The sequence below is a fragment of the Nerophis lumbriciformis genome, linkage group LG16, assembly GCF_033978685.3.
Source record: "Nerophis lumbriciformis linkage group LG16, RoL_Nlum_v2.1, whole genome shotgun sequence".
In the NCBI taxonomy this organism is placed as follows: domain Eukaryota; kingdom Metazoa; phylum Chordata; class Actinopteri; order Syngnathiformes; family Syngnathidae; genus Nerophis; species Nerophis lumbriciformis.
In genome coordinates, this window is record NC_084563.2 from 23,725,013 (window position 1) to 23,743,920 (window position 18,908).

At 38.4% G+C, this 18,908-nt stretch overlaps 1 protein-coding gene across 2 annotated transcripts; it reads right to left on the minus strand.

The window, feature by feature from the left end:
• Positions 1 to 666: 666 nt before the first annotated feature.
• Positions 667 to 7,109, minus strand: sqstm1 (sequestosome 1). Of its 2 annotated transcripts, none has more exons than XM_061976813.1 (8): positions 6,826 to 7,109; positions 6,649 to 6,744; positions 4,462 to 4,715; positions 4,270 to 4,396; positions 4,140 to 4,196; positions 1,254 to 1,390; positions 1,020 to 1,176; positions 667 to 919 (listed from the first exon to the last, which is right to left on the minus strand). In XM_061976813.1, exons 1-8 carry the CDS (start codon positions 6,992 to 6,994, stop codon positions 756 to 758), a joined length of 1,161 nt encoding a protein of 386 aa, XP_061832797.1. In that variant the 5' UTR covers positions 6,995 to 7,109; the 3' UTR covers positions 667 to 755. The 2 variants fall into 2 exon arrangements, with proteins under 2 accessions (XP_061832797.1, XP_061832796.1); XM_061976812.1 differs by having other exon boundaries at positions 984 to 1,176; positions 6,826 to 7,106.
• Between the last annotated feature and the right edge of the window lie 11,799 nt (positions 7,110 to 18,908).

Genomic DNA, 18,908 nt, shown 5'->3' on the forward strand with positions numbered 1-18,908 from the left:
AGTACCAAAAACACTCTTACCAACCAGTCTGTCCCCAGACCACACACCAACTAGACTGCTCCCCTGTTCTGAAGACTGTTAAAAATATTCCCACAAACCAGACTGCACCCTGGTCAAAAATCAGACGGTCCTACTCTGTCCCAAAAACATCCCTGCCAAACAGTCTTCCCCCCAGTTCTTAGACAACTATCACCAACTTCACTGCCCATGCTAGTTTTAAGACCATTATCACAAACCAGACTGTACCAACCCAGTCCTGATAATATTACCACTAACAAGACTGTCCTCCAGTTCTATGACCACTATCAGAAACCAGAGTATACCTCCTGTGCCAAAAATACCGCAACTAGACTTGGCAAAAATATACTCTCCTACTCTATGAGTACCAAAAACACCCTTACTGTCCCCAGTTCTAAGACCACTCACCAACTATAGACTACCCCCCAGTTCTGAGACCACATCAGGACCAAATATATTCCCACCAACCAGAGTTCTCTGCAGTTCTAAGACCACTACGACTTTCCCCAAGTCCAAAGAACACTATCACAAACCAGACTGTCCCAACCCCCTCTTAAAAACACCCCAACCAACCAGACTGGCCCCTCCCCCTATTTTCAGATATTAAGCCACATTACACCTGTGATGTCTTCGTAAAGAAAAACAGTGTTGAGGATCTCCAAAAGTTTTATTGAGATTTGAAGAAAATGGACTGATTGATTATTGATGCAAACAAATCAATAAATGAAGCGATGACATCACTGGCGCTGTGGGTTGGGCTTTTTGGCGTATTGGATGGCGTCGAGGGCGGCTCCGATGTCGAAGTTTTTGGCCTGAAGGAGGCGTGTCAACCAGCCACTCTCGTCAGTGAAGCCCATGGACAACATCTGGGACAACGACTCCACCAGCCGGGGATCAGCCTCTGTGCAGGGGCAAAGGTCAGAGGTGAGGCCATGTGTCAAACAGGAGCTTAGGGAAGGTCGTACCTGGATGCAGGTGAGGGTACAAAGCCTCTTTCACACCTGAAGGACCCGGCTGAGGAGCCACGGGAGGACCCTTGTTCACTTGGTCCACTTTGAGGTCCTGAATCCCGGCTTTCAAGGACTGCACTTCTCCACTGGACGGGTCCACCTCTTTGGAGTTCAGGTGAGTCCACTCCTCATCGGAGTCTTTGCCCACCTGTCCATGCGGACACAGGACAGGCTTCAGAGTCACGTGACCGCAACACACTAACAGGAAGTGACCACTCAACCGACCTTTGCCGGCTCACCGCCGCCGTTGGCACCGCCCTCCTCGGCGGCCCCGTCCATCTCCACGTCGCCTTCACTCTGAGGGGGCGGGGTCACCTTGGTCTTTTGACCCTGGTGCTCCACATCGATGTCCACTTCGATGCCTGCAAAAAAAAACACGTCACTTCCTTGTTGTCTGAACAGTTGCAGGAAACCCTTTTTTCCCCCATTCCCACACAGAGGTTACGCCTTTATTTTGAAGGCCACAGATTTCCAAATATACATACAGTCGTGGTCAAAAGTGTACGTACACTTGTAAAGAACATAATGTCATGGCTGTCTTGAGTGTCCAATCATTTCTACAACTCTTATTTTTTTGTGATAGAGTGATTGGAGCACATACTTGTTGGTCACTGAAGATTGGTTCTTTTATGAATTTATTATGGGTCTACTGAAAATGTGAGCAAATGTGCTTGGTCAAAAGTATACATACAGCAATGTTAATATTTGCTTACATGTCCCTTGGCAAGTTTCACTGCAATAAGGCGCTTTTGGTAGCCATCCACAAGCTTCTGGTTAAATTTCTAACCACTCCTCTTGACAAAATTGGTGCAGTTCATCTAAATTTGTTAGTTTTCTGACATGGACTTGTTTCTTCAGCATTGTCCACACGTTTAAGTCAGGACTTTGGGAAGGCCATTTTAAAACCTTAATTCTAGCCTGATCTAGCCATTCCTTTACCACTTTTGACGTGTGTTTGGGGTCATTGTCCTGTTGGAACATCCAACTGCGTCCAAGACCTGACCTCCAGGCTGATGATTTTAGGTTGTCCTGAAGATTTTGGAGGTAATCCTCCTTTTTCAATTGTCCCATTTACTCTCTGTAAAGCACCAGTACCATTGGCAGCAAAACAGGCCCAGAGCATAATATTACCACCACCATGTTTGACTGTAGGTATGGTGTTCCTGTTCCTGGAAATAAAGGCCTCCCCTTTTCTCCTCCAAACATATTGCTGGGTATTGTGGCCAAACAGCTCAATGTTTGTTTCATCTGACATCACATGGACAAAGATAAGACCTTCTTGGGTCAGATGAAACAAAAATTGAGCGGTTAGCTTTGTGGTATTAGTCAACACGACAAGTCTTTGTGGTTGTATTTCACTGGTGTGCTCTTTAGTTACACTTTTTTATAATAGTATTAATAAAATGTGCACTTTGAACAACCATCAAGTAGGTCCAAACACTTCCTGCTCCCCAAAATAAAATGCTAATTTCAAGAAGCAAAGGTCTAAATACGTCAATAGGCACATAAACAAATATGTAAACAAACTAATACACAACCAGAAATGTGTAAATATACAAATGACGACATATGCAATTGAGTGAGTATACAAATAGGCAGGTCAGCAATGTGCTATGTAAAAATACCTGCTCACATAAATGTGGAAATGTAAACTACGTAAATACTCAAATCACAAATTGGAAATATGCAAGCATCTACACTGCAAAAACTGAAATCTAAGTAAGATTAAATATGTCAAATAAGGGTGATATTTGCTTATTTTCTGTCTGATAAGATAATTATTCTCACTAAGCAGATTTTATGTTAGTGTTTTACTTGTTCTAAGGGTTTTGGTCCTAAATGATCTCAGTAAGATATTACAGCTTGTTGCTGAGATTTTATGACCTATATTCAGTAAAACAAAGTTAAAAGTTAAAGTACCAATGATTGTCAGACACACACACTCGGTGTGGCGAAATTATTCTCTGCATTTGACCGATCACCCTTGATCACCCCCTGGGAGGTAAGGGGAGCAGTGGGCAGCAGCAGTGGCTGCGCCCGGGAATCATTTTTGGTGATTTAACCCCCAATTCCAACCCTTAATGCTGAGTGCCAAGCAGGGAGGTAATGGGTCCCATTTTTATAGTCTTTGGTATGACTCACAACCTACCGATCTCAGGGCGGACACTCTAACCACTAGGCCAATGAGTAGCTTGAAACTAGAATATCAAGTGTTGCAAACCTGTGTCACCAACATTAACAAGTATAAAACTGATTTTTCAAAGTAATAATTTCTTATTTCAAGCATGAAATAAAAAAACATGACTTTGACACAATTATGTCTCATAATTAAACTGACAGTTAATATTTTAACATTTAACATGGGACATTTCAAAACAATTTTGAACAGAAATAGTTCATGCATTCAGATAAATTCTTCAAAATTACAATAAAAAAAAAATTAGCCGGGGGCCGGGCTGTAAATATACACTATATTCCTTGCTCACTAATTGACTGAAAGAGCACGCACTTGGCGCGATGATGTCATGTTATCGATGGGAAAATGCATTTTTAGACAATATTTGCCTGAGCGTCGCCTTTTTGCCTTTCCATTAAGAAAAATAAACTAGTTTTTAAGTGTAAGTTTGCTGGTTTCAAGAAATGTAATGCCGAGCACATATAATTATGTCAAGATAATGGCACTAGCATTTACTTCATTTAAGAATATTTTTCAACATATTGAGAAAAGAGGTCTCATTTGTTCTTGCTATCAAGAAAAGTGCACTTATTAGTGAGAATATACTTATTTTAAGGAATTTTTGAGTTCATTGAGGTTAGCTAATTTTACTTGTTTTGGAAAGTCTTGACAAGCCAAATTTTCTTGTTCTATTGGCAGATAATTTTGCTTAGTTCAAGTAAAATACCCCTCATTTTTGTATTTTTTTTCCCTTGTTTTTGAAAACTGACTTTTTGCAGTGTAAAGGCGTAAATACACAAATACCTGATTGTGTACGCATGTGTAGATGTGTCAGCATATCCCCACGTGCATATGCCAAGTGTGTAAATATGCCTTGTAGTGTGGACGTTTGGCATCTTTTAATCATCGATTAGCGTGTGCACGTTTTTACTCACCCAGTGGGCTCAACATGGCCGCCACGCCCTCGCCCACGTTCTTCAGGTAACTGAGCTCTGCGGAGGGTTCAAAGGTCAAAGTTAAAGCCCAGGCAAGTTGGCGAGCGGCGGCGACAATGACGGGACTGACCGGTGGGGGCGCATCCGTCCGTGGGGGCGCATCCGCCCGTGGGGGGGACGCTGGCAGCGGAACATTTGCGTTGGCTTTTTGCGCATTGTCTCATTGACCTCATCCACTTGCCCCGAGGGAACCAGGCCTGCCAACGCCAAAGAACATTCCAGAACTCTCCTCCTATGCCGTTGCGGCGACCATGCAACTCACCTGCAGCGGATGCCAGATGGGCAGCAGGGCGTGCTCGCTGTGCGTGCCCCGCACCTGGCAGGCGGAGCACAGGTCGTAGTCGGTGCAGACGGTGCACTTGAAGCGGACGCCCACCACGGGGAAGTTGCAGCCGTCGCACGTCACGCCGGGGTGCAGGGGGCCGTGGGGGGCCGGGGCTCCAGGGGCCGGGGCTCCAGGGGCCGGGGGAGGGGGGAAGGCGTGAAGTGGGAAGTCTCGGCGATGTTCCTTCTTCTCTGTTAAGACAAGAAAAGACTAGGGATGATGTTTGATAAGAAATTATCGAGTTCGAGCCCATTATCGAATCCTCTTATCGAACCGATTCCTTATCGATTCTCTTATCGAATCCAGATAGGTTGTTGTATATGGAAAAAAAACAATATTTGGTTGAACAAAAGCTCACTTTCATTTTATAAGAAAAAAATCTAATAAAATAAATATTGAGTTACCCCCTAAAAAAAAAAAATTTTTTTTAAAAGACTGCTACCCAAAGTATATTAAATGGGATTTTTCAGAAAAAAAAATATATATATATACACAATAACACAAAAACAACCTGTCTCTGTGATCACTATAGGTGTATAAATATAGTGTTACATAAAATCAGTCCCTTGGGCACAAAACTGAAAATAATACAGCTCTCCAAAAAGTGCACTTCTGCTGCTATTGGAACATAGTAACTACACACACTATGACACTAAGAACACCACAGTCATCAATCAACAATTCTTCCCCCCTTACATTAGAGCGAAGCCTGGCAATAATTGCATATTGCCTGTTCTGCCCTCACTATATGTGTTGAGGTTATACAGCTTGGCAGACAGCTAACAAACAATCCAAAGCAGATTAATCCATTTAGGCTCTTTATCTTGCTTTGTCTTTTCCTATCTTTACTTTTGTCTTCCACTGGACTGTTTTTTTTTTTTAAACTGAAATACACACAATGACAAATGTATAAGCTATGTGATTCAATTAACATACTGAAATCCATTATCTTTTTTTTTTTTTTCAAATGCATTATTTTTGTTTACAAATTGTTGTAACTATTTTTGGTTACAAATCTGTTTTTATATCTTATTTTGTTGACTTTTTTTTTTCTTCAAATAGTGCTGGAGCCTATCTCAGCTACAATCGGACGGAAGGCGGGTACACCCTGAACAAGTCGCCACCTCATTGCAGGACCAACACAGATAGACAACATTCACACACGAGGGCCAATTTAGTGTTGACAATCAACCTATACCCAGGTGCATGTCTTTTTTTAAATCTATAATTTTTATTGTACTTTTTTTTTTTTTCAAATCTATTATCGTTTACAATTAGTTTTTCAAATGTATTTATATTCCATTATTTTGGTTAGCAATTTTACAAATACGTCATTTTTGTTTACATTCTTTTTCAAATACATTATTATTGTTTACTTTTTTCACTCCAAATCCATTATTTCCGTTGTCTTTTTTTTTTTTTAAATGCATTATTTTTGTTTACAAATATGTTTTATCTTATTTTGTTGACTTTTTTTTTTTTTTCAACTACATATATATTTTTTGTTGTTTTCTGTTACAAATCCACTTGTTTAGTTGCTTAAAAAGACATTTATTTCCATCCATCCATCCATTTTCTACCGCTTGTCCCTTTTCGGGATCGCGGGGGGTGCTGGAGCCTATCTCAGCTCCAATCGGACGGAAGGCGGTGTACACCCTGGACAAGTCGCCACCTCATCGCAGGGCCAACACAGATAGACAACATTCACACACTAGGGCCAATTTAGTGTTGCCAATCAACCTATCCCCAGGTGCATGTCTTTGGAGGTGGGAGGAAGCCGGAGTACCTGGGGAGAACATGCAAACCACACAGAAAGATCCCGAGCGCAGGTTCGAACCCAGGACCTTCGTATTGTGAGGCAGACGCACTAACCCCTCTCTTCCACCGTGCTGCCCACACATTTATTTCCCAAAAAAACTTGACATGCAAAAAAGAAACATTGATGTTTATTTTTGATGAAAATAATATTCAAAGTAAGGGTCCTTCCTATACTGCACACTCACCCTTTGGGGTGTGGCGAGCACAACATCCGGGTACTGGTGGCACACTTCATTGAGCGCTCTTAAAAGCGGCCATTTGGAACACAATTGAAGTATTGCTAAAAGTGGTCTTCTATGACGGTACCTTTGATGTAAACACGGAACGTGTCGTCCTTCATGCAGGCCAGGCCCATCATCAGCTCATCATCCGAGGAGAACGCCACCAGGTCTCCCTCCTCATCTGTAACCCATCAAGCACATCGATGGTCTCCAACATGTCGCTCACACAAGCAGCTGACCTCTGTAGAACATGTAGACTGACCTCGGTAGAACATGTTGAAGGCGGTGTTCTTCAGATTTGAGAACACCTCGCCACTTTTCCCGCTGAGATAGTCGAAGCTGCTGGACACGTCCTGGTCCACCGCGAACCTGCGGATCTCCCTCACCGCCTCCTCTTTGCCCAGCAGGTACGCTTTCACCGTCACCGACATCTTTGCTTCTTCTTCTAGAATCTTCGACGCTGTTAACTCAAATATGTCTTGTTCCGACTCGCCACTAAAAGTTCCGACTTTGTGACGCAGCCTTTAAAGCCCACTTGAATTCTACTTCCGTGATGGGCGTCACCGTCGAGAGTAAATATTTACACGGCACTTGATTGGCTGAAATGTTAAGCCCTGCCCAGATGGACCAATGAAATGCCGAGCCATGACTAAGCGTTTTCCAATCAGGCTTTTCCGGGATCTTAAATGAAGGCATTAAATCATTTCATAACATTCCCAAATAATACATTTTGTTTAAAGTAGTCATTCGCTTATTAGGAAGTGAATACAAAGTGTTTCCACGCTTAAATATCAACATTTTAGTCTGTTGTTGGTGTTGCATAAGTAATTACGTATTGCCTTCTAGAACATTCTGGTAAGACCACGAAACAAGACATTCAAGTCCGCCTGGAGTTTCCCCAGTCAGGTGACGATGAGTCTTTGTTTTTGTTTTTTTTCTTGCTGCCGATGACTCATCACTCATGTGAGCCTTCCCCAAGCGTGATTTTTTTTTACATTTTAATTTTCTTAGCCGAGATTGTCCTCGTTTTGAAAAAGACAAGATGGCGACTTGAAAGAGACGGATCAGACTTGAGTAATGAAATGTTTATTTATATTTTTGCACATCGAACGCCACAATATGACCAGATACCATGAATTGATTAACGTGGACCCCGACTTAAACAAGTTGAAAAACTTATTGTTGTGTTACCATTTAGTGGTCAATTGTACGGAATATGTACTGTACTGTGCAATCTACTAATAAAAGTTTCAATCAATCAATCCAATTATCAGATTGAGAGGGGGGTTGTACTGGCGGGGAGTGGTGAGGCATTTGGGGATAGTGGGACATGTCAGCGCGAAGTTTGTGTCACGTGACATTAAAGGAAACTTACCACCATAATGACGTTACAGTAGCGTAGTAGGTCAGTATTTACAAAAACCCAAAAGCAGTGAAGTTGGCACGTTGTGTAAATGGTAAATAAAAAGAGAATACAATGATTTGCAAATCCTTTTCAACTTATATTCAATTGAATAGACTGCAAAGACAAAATATTTAATGTTCCAACTGAGAACCTTTTTTTTTTTTTTGCAAATAATCATTAACTTTGAATTTAAAGGCTCCTCTCTGAGCTGCCACCTTATGTGGTAGAGGAGTTTGCGTGTCCCAATGCGTACATATATATATATATATATATATATATATATATATATATATATATATATATATATATATATATATATATATATATATCACTCAACTGAGTGACGTGCCTCAACTGGCTGATGACTCACCGCAAGTCTCTTCTCAGTATTTGAATGGCAAATGTGAAAATTCAGCGATTTTGAATAACAATAATCTAAGACTGGTGAAGTTAAATGGAAAATAACTTTATAGTATAATCACTGTATACATATAACAATTTAATTATTATTTTTTTCTTTTTAAATAGTTTTTCTTTCCATGATGGCACGTGAGGCCCCGCCTCCCCTGCCTCCCCTGATTGCACGTCACTGATATAGATATATATATATATATATATATATATATATATATATATATATATATATATATATATATATATATATATATATATATATACACATGTATGTATGTACGTACATATGTATATACATATATATGTACACACGTACATACACACACACACACACACACACACACATATATATATATATATATATATATATATACACACACATATATATATATATATATACACACATATATATATATATATATATGTGTGTGTGTGTGTGTGTGTGTGTGTGTACATATATATATATATATATATATATATATATATATATATATATGTGTGTATATATATATGTGTGTGTGTGTGTGTGTGTATGTACGTGTGTACATATATATGTATATACATATATACGTACATACATACATGTATATATATATATATATATTTATTTTTATATATATATATATATATATATATATATATATATATATATATATATATATATATATATATATATATATATATATATATAAATGGTTGTCCCAATACCAATATTTTTGGACCGGTACCGGTACCAAAATGTATTTCGATACTTTTCTAAAAAAAAAAAGGGTACCACAAAAAAATAGCATTATTAGCTTTATTTGAACAAAACATCTTAGTGTACATGAAACATATGTTTATTATTGTAATTTAGTCCTTAAATAAAATAGTGAACATACTAGACAACTTGTCTTTTAGTAGTAAGTAAACAAACAAAGACTCCTAATTAGCAGAGGTGTGGACTCGAGTCACATGACTTGGACTCGAGTCAGACTCGAGTCATGAATTTGATGACTTTAGACTCGACTTGACAAAATGTGAAGAGACTTGCAACTCGACTTAGACTTTAACATCAATGACTTGTGACTTCACTTGGACTTGAGCCTTTTGACTTGACATGACTTGCCACTTTCCCCAAATCCAAAGCTTAAAAAGTTATTTGGGAGCGCTCCGTATCTTCCATTTTCTTCATCTGTGTGGATCAGCGTGTTGTTCCTGCCAGCTGGTGTGCTGTCAGTACAACAGCCAATCAAATTAGATATACGTTGTTTTCATCACACAGCATTCATCCAATCAAATTGCAGGACAACCAATGACCAAGAGTTGTCCAACAACGTGCCAGTGATAAACAATTATGTTAAAGTTGGTTTCGTTCGGGTATAAAAACTACGACTTGGTCAACAAAAAACGAATTGCGGTATGCAAATCACGCAGTTCAAATATTACAGACGGAGACGCAACAACTTCCAACTTCGTTCGACATTTGAAGTTGCACAAAGAAGGGTAAGTTCTGAATGTACGATAACGTTTATTGGCTAAGTAACGTGACTTTTATTTGCTGTGTAGTTAAATCAGTGAGGCTGCAAACTCACTGCTAACGTTATAACCATAGACATCTTATAAGTAGACGCAGCATGGAGCGCTACTGCCTACTGGCGCAGACGAGGCGCGTGGCCGCCATCTTGGAGTGGTGATCCGCTCCACTCAGTGCAATTAATTTGGCAGGAGCAATGAACTGTCAGCGCATTTAATTAATTTTACCTCACTGAATACGACTGATTTTCACCCCCTTTTTTGTCATACGTGTAGCCATAATAACAGACACATGTTTTGGCGTGTTTTATTATTCATAGTTTGCTTAAGAGTAACATAATATTCTTATACACTATAAATGACCAGACGTCCGAGATCAAAACTGGGAATATAATCCCAGAGAAGGGGGAAAAAAACGGTAATCTATTTTTAAATTGAAGAAACAATATGATTAGGTTATATATACATATGTGTGTATCCTACATAAACAATGTATGAATACATTAGATATCTATATATCTTAGGGACTGTATCTCTGTTGCTTCAGCAGCAGAGAGTTTATTCTGTCTTGACACTTTGTATTGATATTTTCTATTACATTCTTCCCTTAAATGATAATGTTTGCAGTGATTGTTTTATATGTATTATTTTATGTAAGTCGCTTTGGATAAAAGCGTCTGCCAAATACTTAAACATATATAAACACCTGAAAGTCTTCATATCAGCTAAAACCACCAATCTGTTTCACTGGATTCAGAATAAAACCAAATTCTGTTCAACCCAACAATGTTAGTATTTGAATATTGTTACTTGAAGACTGATTCCTGGTTACAATTATACTGTTAAGAAAGTATTGTCTTATACTTTGCCTAAAATGAGAATGCATCATAATCAGTGGCGGCTGGTGAATTTTGTTTTAGGTGGGGCTGAAAGTTTGTAGGGGCGTCATCCTCCCCCAGAAGATTTCTTTGTGATTTTCACATACAAATATTGAAGATCTTTGATCCTTCTCAACTCTGTGGTAATATTATTTTCATAAAATACAACTAATAGTACGTTAATGTTAAATCTCACTTGTGAAAAGTAATCCCCCGATTCCTATTTTCAACAGTCCGCTCATTTGAGCAGGAAAACGGTGAACACCACCATCTTTGTTTTCTACCTTTCAACTGTCAGTTTCGGCTGCTCGCCGGCTCCTCATCAGCACTTCAAGATGGCGGGCAAATTGCTCACGTCACAGCAACCAATGCTGCGTCTACTTATAAGATGTCTATGGTTATAACGTCATTGCAAACACGGCAATCTGTTGCGTCCACTGCAGTTTGCTATCTTATTCATACTTTTTGTCAAGTGATTTTTTTTTAAGCAGGGTTGCATGAGGTACCTATACATAACGTTACGTTAGTCAATGTATCACACACAGTAACGTAACATTAGTCAATGTATCACACACAGTAACGTTACGTTAGTCAATGTATCACACACAGTAACGTAACGTTAGTCAATGTATCACACACAGTAACATTACGTTAGTCAATGTATCACACACAGTAACGTTACGTTAGTCAATGTATCACACACAGTAACGTTACGTTAGTCAATGTATCACACACAGTAACGTAACGTTAGTCAATGTATCACACACAGTAACGTTACGTTAGTCAATGTATCACACACAGTAACGTAACGTTAGTCAATGTATCACACACAGTAACGTAACGTTAGACGGCAGTCAGCAGCACCGCATATTTTAGCCACCTACAAAAAGACAAACATAGTCAAATAAAGGTCAGTTAAAATGTATACTATATTAAGAATATGTGTACATATTGCATAGGGTCCTGACATCTAAAAAGTACAACTCTGTTCATTGTTATGTTCATATATTTGTTATGTTTTTCATGTGTACGCACACATAAACACACATACAGTATGAGATGAGATAAGGTAAGAACAGGATAGAAACTGCTGTGGAACTAGTTACAATGCAATATGCCATGGAAATACAATGTTAACACTTTTGTGCAAATAAGTACAGTTGCACTTGGTTTTTTTTCAAATGTGTTTATTCTGTAAAGGAATGAGTTACATGTTTAAAATGACTGGTTAATAGTGCTATTTTGAAGTGCAATGTCAGCACTATCTTTTTCCCTGCAATTTCAAATGCACTTGTTTTAATAAATAAATACAGCGTTTTAAAAGCATACACAATCTGTGTAAATATATTAGTCTGTGGTTAAATGACTTGAAAGGACTCGAAACTCAAAATGCAGGACTTGGGACTTGACTTGAGACTTTCCAGTCTTGACTTTGGACTTGACTCGGACTTGCCCTGTCTTGACTCGGGACTTGACTCGAGACTTGAGGGTAAAGACTTGAGACTTACTTGTGACTTGCAAAGCAATGACTTGGTCCCACCTCTGCTAATTAGTCTGCTGACGTATGCAGTAACATATTGTGTCATTTATCCACCTATTATTTTGTACACATTATGAGGGACAAACTGTAAAAAATGATTATTAATCTACTTGTTCATTTGCTGTTAAAATCTGCTTATTTTCTGTTTCAACATTTTCTATCTACACTTTTGTCAAAATGTAATAATCCCTTATTCTTCTCTTCTTTGATACTTTACATTAGTTTTGGATGATACCACACATTTAGGTATCGATCTGATACCAAGTAGTTACAGGATCATACATTGGTCATATTCAAAGTCCTCATGTGTCCAGGGACATATTTACTGACTTTATAAACATAATATACATTTTTTTTAAAAAGGAAAAAAGATTTTGTGACGATAAAAAATATTGATGTAATCGTAGTAGTATCGACTAGATACGCTCTTGTATTTGGTATCATTACAGTGGATGTCAGGTGTAGATCCACCCATGGCATTTGTTTACATTGTGACGACGGTGAGATATTGTATATACCTACGGTGTGTAGTGAAGCATGTTTAGCTATTCCTCGTCTTCCAGTGATAATGCTACTTGTAAGAAACTTACTTTATTTGTCGCCATGGAGGCCAGGTTTAGTGATTTAGAAGTAGTTAAAACACTGTGGATGGATGTTAGCTGCGAGCTAGCTAGCCATGTCTTAAAGCAGCTCTTCCTGAGGGTGTTTCAGTGTTATAACTTCACCTTTATCTTTACTTTTTACACCAAAATGTGTCCATTCTCCCTTTTCTGTCTACACACTGTGTCTACTTGTAAGTACTCTGTGTGTGTGTGCTGCTCAACAGCAGTAAAACCAGCAATGTCCTGATTGACTATTTGCTTGATCAGTAACTTAACAAAGCTCCAAAGTTTTGGTTCACCTCCATCGTAGTTCACTAAGACGGGTCCTTGATTATATCTGTCATTAGGGCCTGGAATCTAGGTCTGCAAGACCTGGGATAGCTGAGTGGTTAACACTGTTGGCCTCTAAGCAAGGGGTACTGGGTTCAAATCCCAGTAGGGAGTTGGTGTTTTGTTTCACTATCATTGTGATTTAGTGTGACAGGTTCTCAATTAAATATGTAATTGGGGCCCAAAATCTAGCTTCAAGAAGACCAATGATAGCTTAGTGGTCAAAGCAGCTAGCTCCCAATCAAAGGGGACTGGGTTCAAATCCCAGTCACGTCACTCTGAAACTAGTAAAGATCTAGTCAGAGGAATAAATATGTTGTATGATAGTTTATAGGTTCTCAATTATATATGTCATTGGGCCCGAAATCTGGGAACAATAGGACCAAGGATTGCTGAATGGTTAAACAGCTAGTTCCCAAACAAAAGGTTCTGGGTTCAATCCCAGTCAGGTCACTCTACAACTACTAAATATCCACTAAGAGCAATTACTCTTTTAAATGAAAGTTTACTGAGACAGTTCTCAATTATATATGTCATTGGGGCCCGAAATCTGGTAATAATAAGACCAAGGATAGCTGAATGGTTAAACAGCTAGCTCCCATTTATAGGGTTCTGGGTTCAATCCCAGTCAGGTTGATCGGCTTGCCAAGCCAATGTAAGCAAGGGTGGGGAGTCGCATTATGTGGGGGTGTATCACCTCCCCCACACAGAATAAAGTTAAGTGGTGGCTGGTTAATTAACTTATAGTTAAAATGGTAAGTATGGGTAATAATAATAACAAATAGTCTATAGTCCAAAGGTCAAGGGTAACCTCGGGGGTTAGCTCCTCCTGCTTGCTAAAGTTGGTAAGTGTACCATCGTAATTCCTAGGCTGGGATGGGCGGGAATAGGAAGATAGATAATTAATCATTGTGAGTGTTGACCAATCAGCTCTCCTGGTCTGACTAATTGCAATTGAGATAATAAAATAAATGAAAGATGAAACAATTCTAATTGGGTAATGAATAAACCAAATACAAAAAACATAATTGGGAAAAAATTGAAGGAAATAAACACAAGTGGAAAATATAACAAGAGCAATAATTAAATTATAAGATGATAATTTTTTATTTTTTATTATCTCAATTTTTTTTAATCTCAATTGCAATTAGACATGCTTTTATTAATGTTATTTTTTTATTGTCCAATTATTTCTATTTTTTTATTGTATCAATTGCAGTTTTTTTTATTGTCTCATATTGCAATTATCTTTGATTAGTGTTTTGTAACATGTATTTTAAAACAGCAGAGTGCTCCGGTCGCAGAAAGGATCTTTGACCTGCATTTTTCCACAGTACAGTGCTCCCGTCAAACAAGATCTTTGATTTGTGTTTTGTAACATGTATTTTAAAACAGCAGAGTGCTCCTGTCACAGAAAGGATCTTTGACCTGCATTTTTCTACAGAACAGTGCTCCCGTCAAACAAGATCTTTGATTTGTGTTTTGTAACATGTATTTTAAAAAACAGCAGAGTGCTCCTGTCACAGAAAGGATCTTTGACCTTCATTTTTCCACAGTACAGTGCTCCCGTCAAACAATATCTTTGATTTGTGTTTTGTAACATGTATTTAAAAACAGCAGAGAGCTCCTGTCAGAGAAAGGATCTTTGACCTGCATTTTTCTACAGTGCAGTTCTCCCGTCAAACAAGATCTTTGATTTGTGTTTTGTAACATGTATTTAAAAACAGCAGAGTGCTCCTGTCACAGAAAGGATCTTTGACCTGCATTTTTCCACAGTACAGTGCTCCCGTCAAACAAGATCTTTGATTTGTGTTTTGTAACATGTATTTAAAAAAAAGCAGAGTGCTCCTGTCACAGAAAGGATCTTTGACCTGCATTTTTTTCCACAGTACAGTGCTCCCGTCAAACAAGATCTTTGATTTGTGTTTTGTAACATGTATTTAAAAACAGCAGAGATCTCCTGTCACAGAAAGGATCTTTGACCTGCATTTTTCCACAGTACAGTGCTCCCGTCAAACAAAATCTTTGATTTGTGTTTTATAACATGTATTTAAAAAACAGCAGAGTGCTCCTGTCACAGAAAGGATCTTTGACCTGCATTTTTTCCACAGTACAGTGCTCCTTTCAAACAAGATCTTTGATTTGTGTTTTGTAACATGTATTTAAAAACAGCAGAGTGCTCCTGTCACAGAAATAATCTTTGACCTGCATTTTTCCACAGCACAGTGCTCCCGTCAAACAAGATCTTTTATTTGTGTTTGTAACATGTATTTAAAAACAGCAGAGTGCTCCTGTCACAGAAAGGATCTTTGACCTTCATTTTTCCACAGTACAGTGCTCCCGTCAAACAATATCTTTGATTTGTGTTTTGTAACATGTATTTAAAAACAGCAGAGTGCTCCTGTCAGAGAAAGGATCTTTGACCTGCATTTTTCTACAGTGCAGTTCTCCCGTCAAACAAGATCTTTGATTTGTGTTTTGTAACATGTATTTAAAAACAGCAGAGTGCTCCTGTCACAGAAAGGATCTTTGACCTGCATTTTTTCCACAGTACAGTGCTCCCGTCAAACAAGATCTTTGATTTGTGTTTTGTAACATGTATTTAAAAACAGCAGAGATCTCCTGTCACAGAAAGGATCTTTGACCTGCATTTTTCCACAGAGAAAGGATCTTTGACCTGCATTTTTCCACAGTACAGTGCTCCCGTCAAACAAGATCTTTGATTTGTGTTTTATAACATGTATTTAAAAAACAGCAGAGTGCTCCTGTCACAGAAAGGATCTTTGACCTGCATTTTTTCCACAGTACAGTGCTCCTTTCAAACAAGATTTTTGATTTGTGTTTTGTAACATGTATTTAAAAACAGCAGAGTGCTCCTGTCACAGAAATAATCTTTGACCTGCATTTTTCCACAGCACAGTGCTCCCGTCAAACAAGATCTTTTATTTGTGTTTGTAACATGTATTTAAAAACAGCAGAGTGCTCCTGTCACAGAAAGGATCTTTGACCTGCATTTTTCCACAGTACAGTGCTCCCGTCAAACAAGATCTTTGATTTGTGTTTTGTAACATGTATTTTAAAACAGCAGAGTGCTCCTGTCACAGAAAGAATCTTTGACCTGCATTTTTCCACAGCATAGTGTTCCCGTCAAACAAGATCTTTGATTTGTGTTTGTAACATGTATTTTAAAACAGCAGAGTGCTCCTGTCACAGAAAGGATCTTTGACCTGCATTTTTCCACAGTACAGTGCTCCTTTCAAACAAGATCTTTGATTAGTGTTTTGTAACATGTATTTAAAAACAGCAGAGTGCTCCTGTCACAGAAATAATCTTTGACCTGCATTTTTCCACAGCACAGTGCTCCCGTCAAACAAGATCTTTTATTTGTGTTTGTAACATGTATTTAAAAACAGCAGAGTGCTCCTGTCACAGAAAGGATCTTTGACCTGCATTTTTCCACAGTACAGTGCTCCCGTCAAACAAGATCTTTGATTTGTGTTTTGTAACATGTATTTTAAAACAGCAGAGTGCTCCTGTCACAGAAATAATTTTTGACCTGCATTTTTCCACAGCATAGTGCTCCCGTCAAACAAGATCTTTGATTTGTGTTTTGTAACATGTATTTAAAAACAGCAGAGATCTCCTGTCACAGAAAGGATCTTTGACCTGCATTTTTCCACAGTACAGTGCTCCCGTCAAACAAGATCTTTGATTTGTGTTTTATAACATGTATTTAAAAAACAGCAGAGTGCTCCTGTCACAGAAAGGATCTTTGACCTGCATTTTTTCCACAGTACAGTGCTCCTTTCAAACAAGATTTTTGATTTGTGTTTTGTAACATCTATTTAAAAACAGCAGAGTGGTTAACACTGTTGGCCTCTAAGCAAGGGGTACTGGGTTCAAATCCCAGTAGGGAGTTGGTGTTTTGTTTCACTATCATTGTGATTTAGTGTGACAGGTTCTCAATTAAATATGTAATTGGGGCCCAAAATCTAGCTTCAAGAAGACCAATGATAGCTTAGTGGTCAAAGCAGCTAGCTCCCAATCAAAGGGGACTGGGTTCAAATCCCAGTCACGTCACTCTGAAACTAGTAAAGATCTAGTCAGAGGAATAAATATGTTGTGTGATAGTTTATAGGTTCTCAATTATATATGTCATTGGGCCCGAAATCTGGGAACAATAGGACCAAGGATTGCTGAATGGTTAAACAGCTAGTTCCCAATCAAAAGGTTCTGGGTTCAATCCCAGTCAGGTCACTCTACAACTACTAAATATCCACTAAGAGCAATTACTCTTTTAAATGAAAGTTTACTGAGACAGTTCTCAATTATATATGTCATTGGGGCCCGAAATCTGGTAATAATAAGACCAAGGATAGCTGAATGGTTAAACAGCTAGCTCCCATTTATAGGGTTCTGGGTTCAATCCCAGTCAGGTTGATCGGCTTGCCAAGCCAATGTAAGCAAGGGTGGGGAGTCGCATTATGTGGGGGTGTATCACCTCCCCCACACAGAATAAAGTTAAGTGGTAGCTGGTTAATTAACTTATAGTTAAAATGGTAAGTATGGGTAATAATAATAACAAATAGTCTATAGTCTAAAGGTCAAGGGTAACCTCGGGGGTTAGCTCCTCCTGCTTGCTAAAGTTGGTAAGTGTACCATCGTAATTCCTAGGCTGGGATGGGCGGGAATAGGAAGATAGATAATTAATCATTGTGAGTGTTGACCAATCAGCTCTCCTGGTCTGACTAATTGCAATTGAGATAATAAAATAAATGAAAGATGAAACAATTCTAATTGGGTAATGAATAAACCAAATACAAAAAACATAATTGGGAAAAAATTGAAGGAAATAAACACAAGTGGAAAATATAACAAGAGCAATAATTAAATTATAAGATGATAATTTTTTATTTTTTATTATCTCAATTTTTTTTAATCTCAATTGCAATTAGACATGCTTTTATTAATGTTATTTTTTTATTGTCCAATTATTTCTATTTTTTTATTGTATCAATTGCAGTTTTTTTTATTGTCTCATATTGCAATTATCTTTGATTAGTGTTTTGTAACATGTATTTTAAAACAGCAGAGTGCTCCGGTCGCAGAAAGGATCTTTGACCTGCATTTTTCCACAGTACAGTGCTCCCGTCAAACAAGATCTTTGATTTGTGTTTTGTAACATGTATTTTAAAACAGCAGAGTGCTCCTGTCACAGAAAGGATCTTTGACCTGCATTTTTCTACAGAACAGTGCTCCCGTCAAACAAGATCTTTGATTTGTGTTTTGTAACATGTATTTTAAAAAACAGCAGAGTGCTCCTGTCACAGAAAGGATCTTTGACCTTCATTTTTCCACAGTACAGTGCTCCCGTCAAACAATATCTTTGATTTGTGTTTTGTAACATGTATTTAAAAACAGCAGAGAGCTCCTGTCAGAGAAATAATCTTTGACCTGCATTTTTCCACAGCATAGTGCTCCCGTCAAACAAGATCTTTGATTTGTGTTTTGTAACATGTATTTTAAAACAGCAGAGTGCTCCTGTCACAGAAAGGATCTTTGACCTGCATTTTTCCACAGTACAGTGCTCCCGTCAAACAAGATCTTTGATTTGTGTTTTGTAACATGTATTTAAAAAAAAGCAGAGTGCTCCTGTCACAG

What these genes read in the sequence shown, in the direction of transcription:
- sqstm1 (XM_061976812.1), bottom strand. Translation starts at nt 6,994, where the DNA reads ATGTCGGTGACGGTGAAAGCGTACCTGCTGGGCAAAGAGGAGGCGGTG. An exon ending in CTTCAACATGTTCTACCGAG is followed by an intron (nt 6,745 to 6,825) that starts GTCAGTCTACAT and finishes GATGGGTTACAG; the next exon opens with ATGAGGAGGGAGACCTGGTG. An exon ending in CCATCTGGCATCCGCTGCAG is followed by an intron (nt 4,397 to 4,461) that starts GTGAGTTGCATG and finishes TGGCGTTGGCAG; the next exon opens with GCCTGGTTCCCTCGGGGCAA.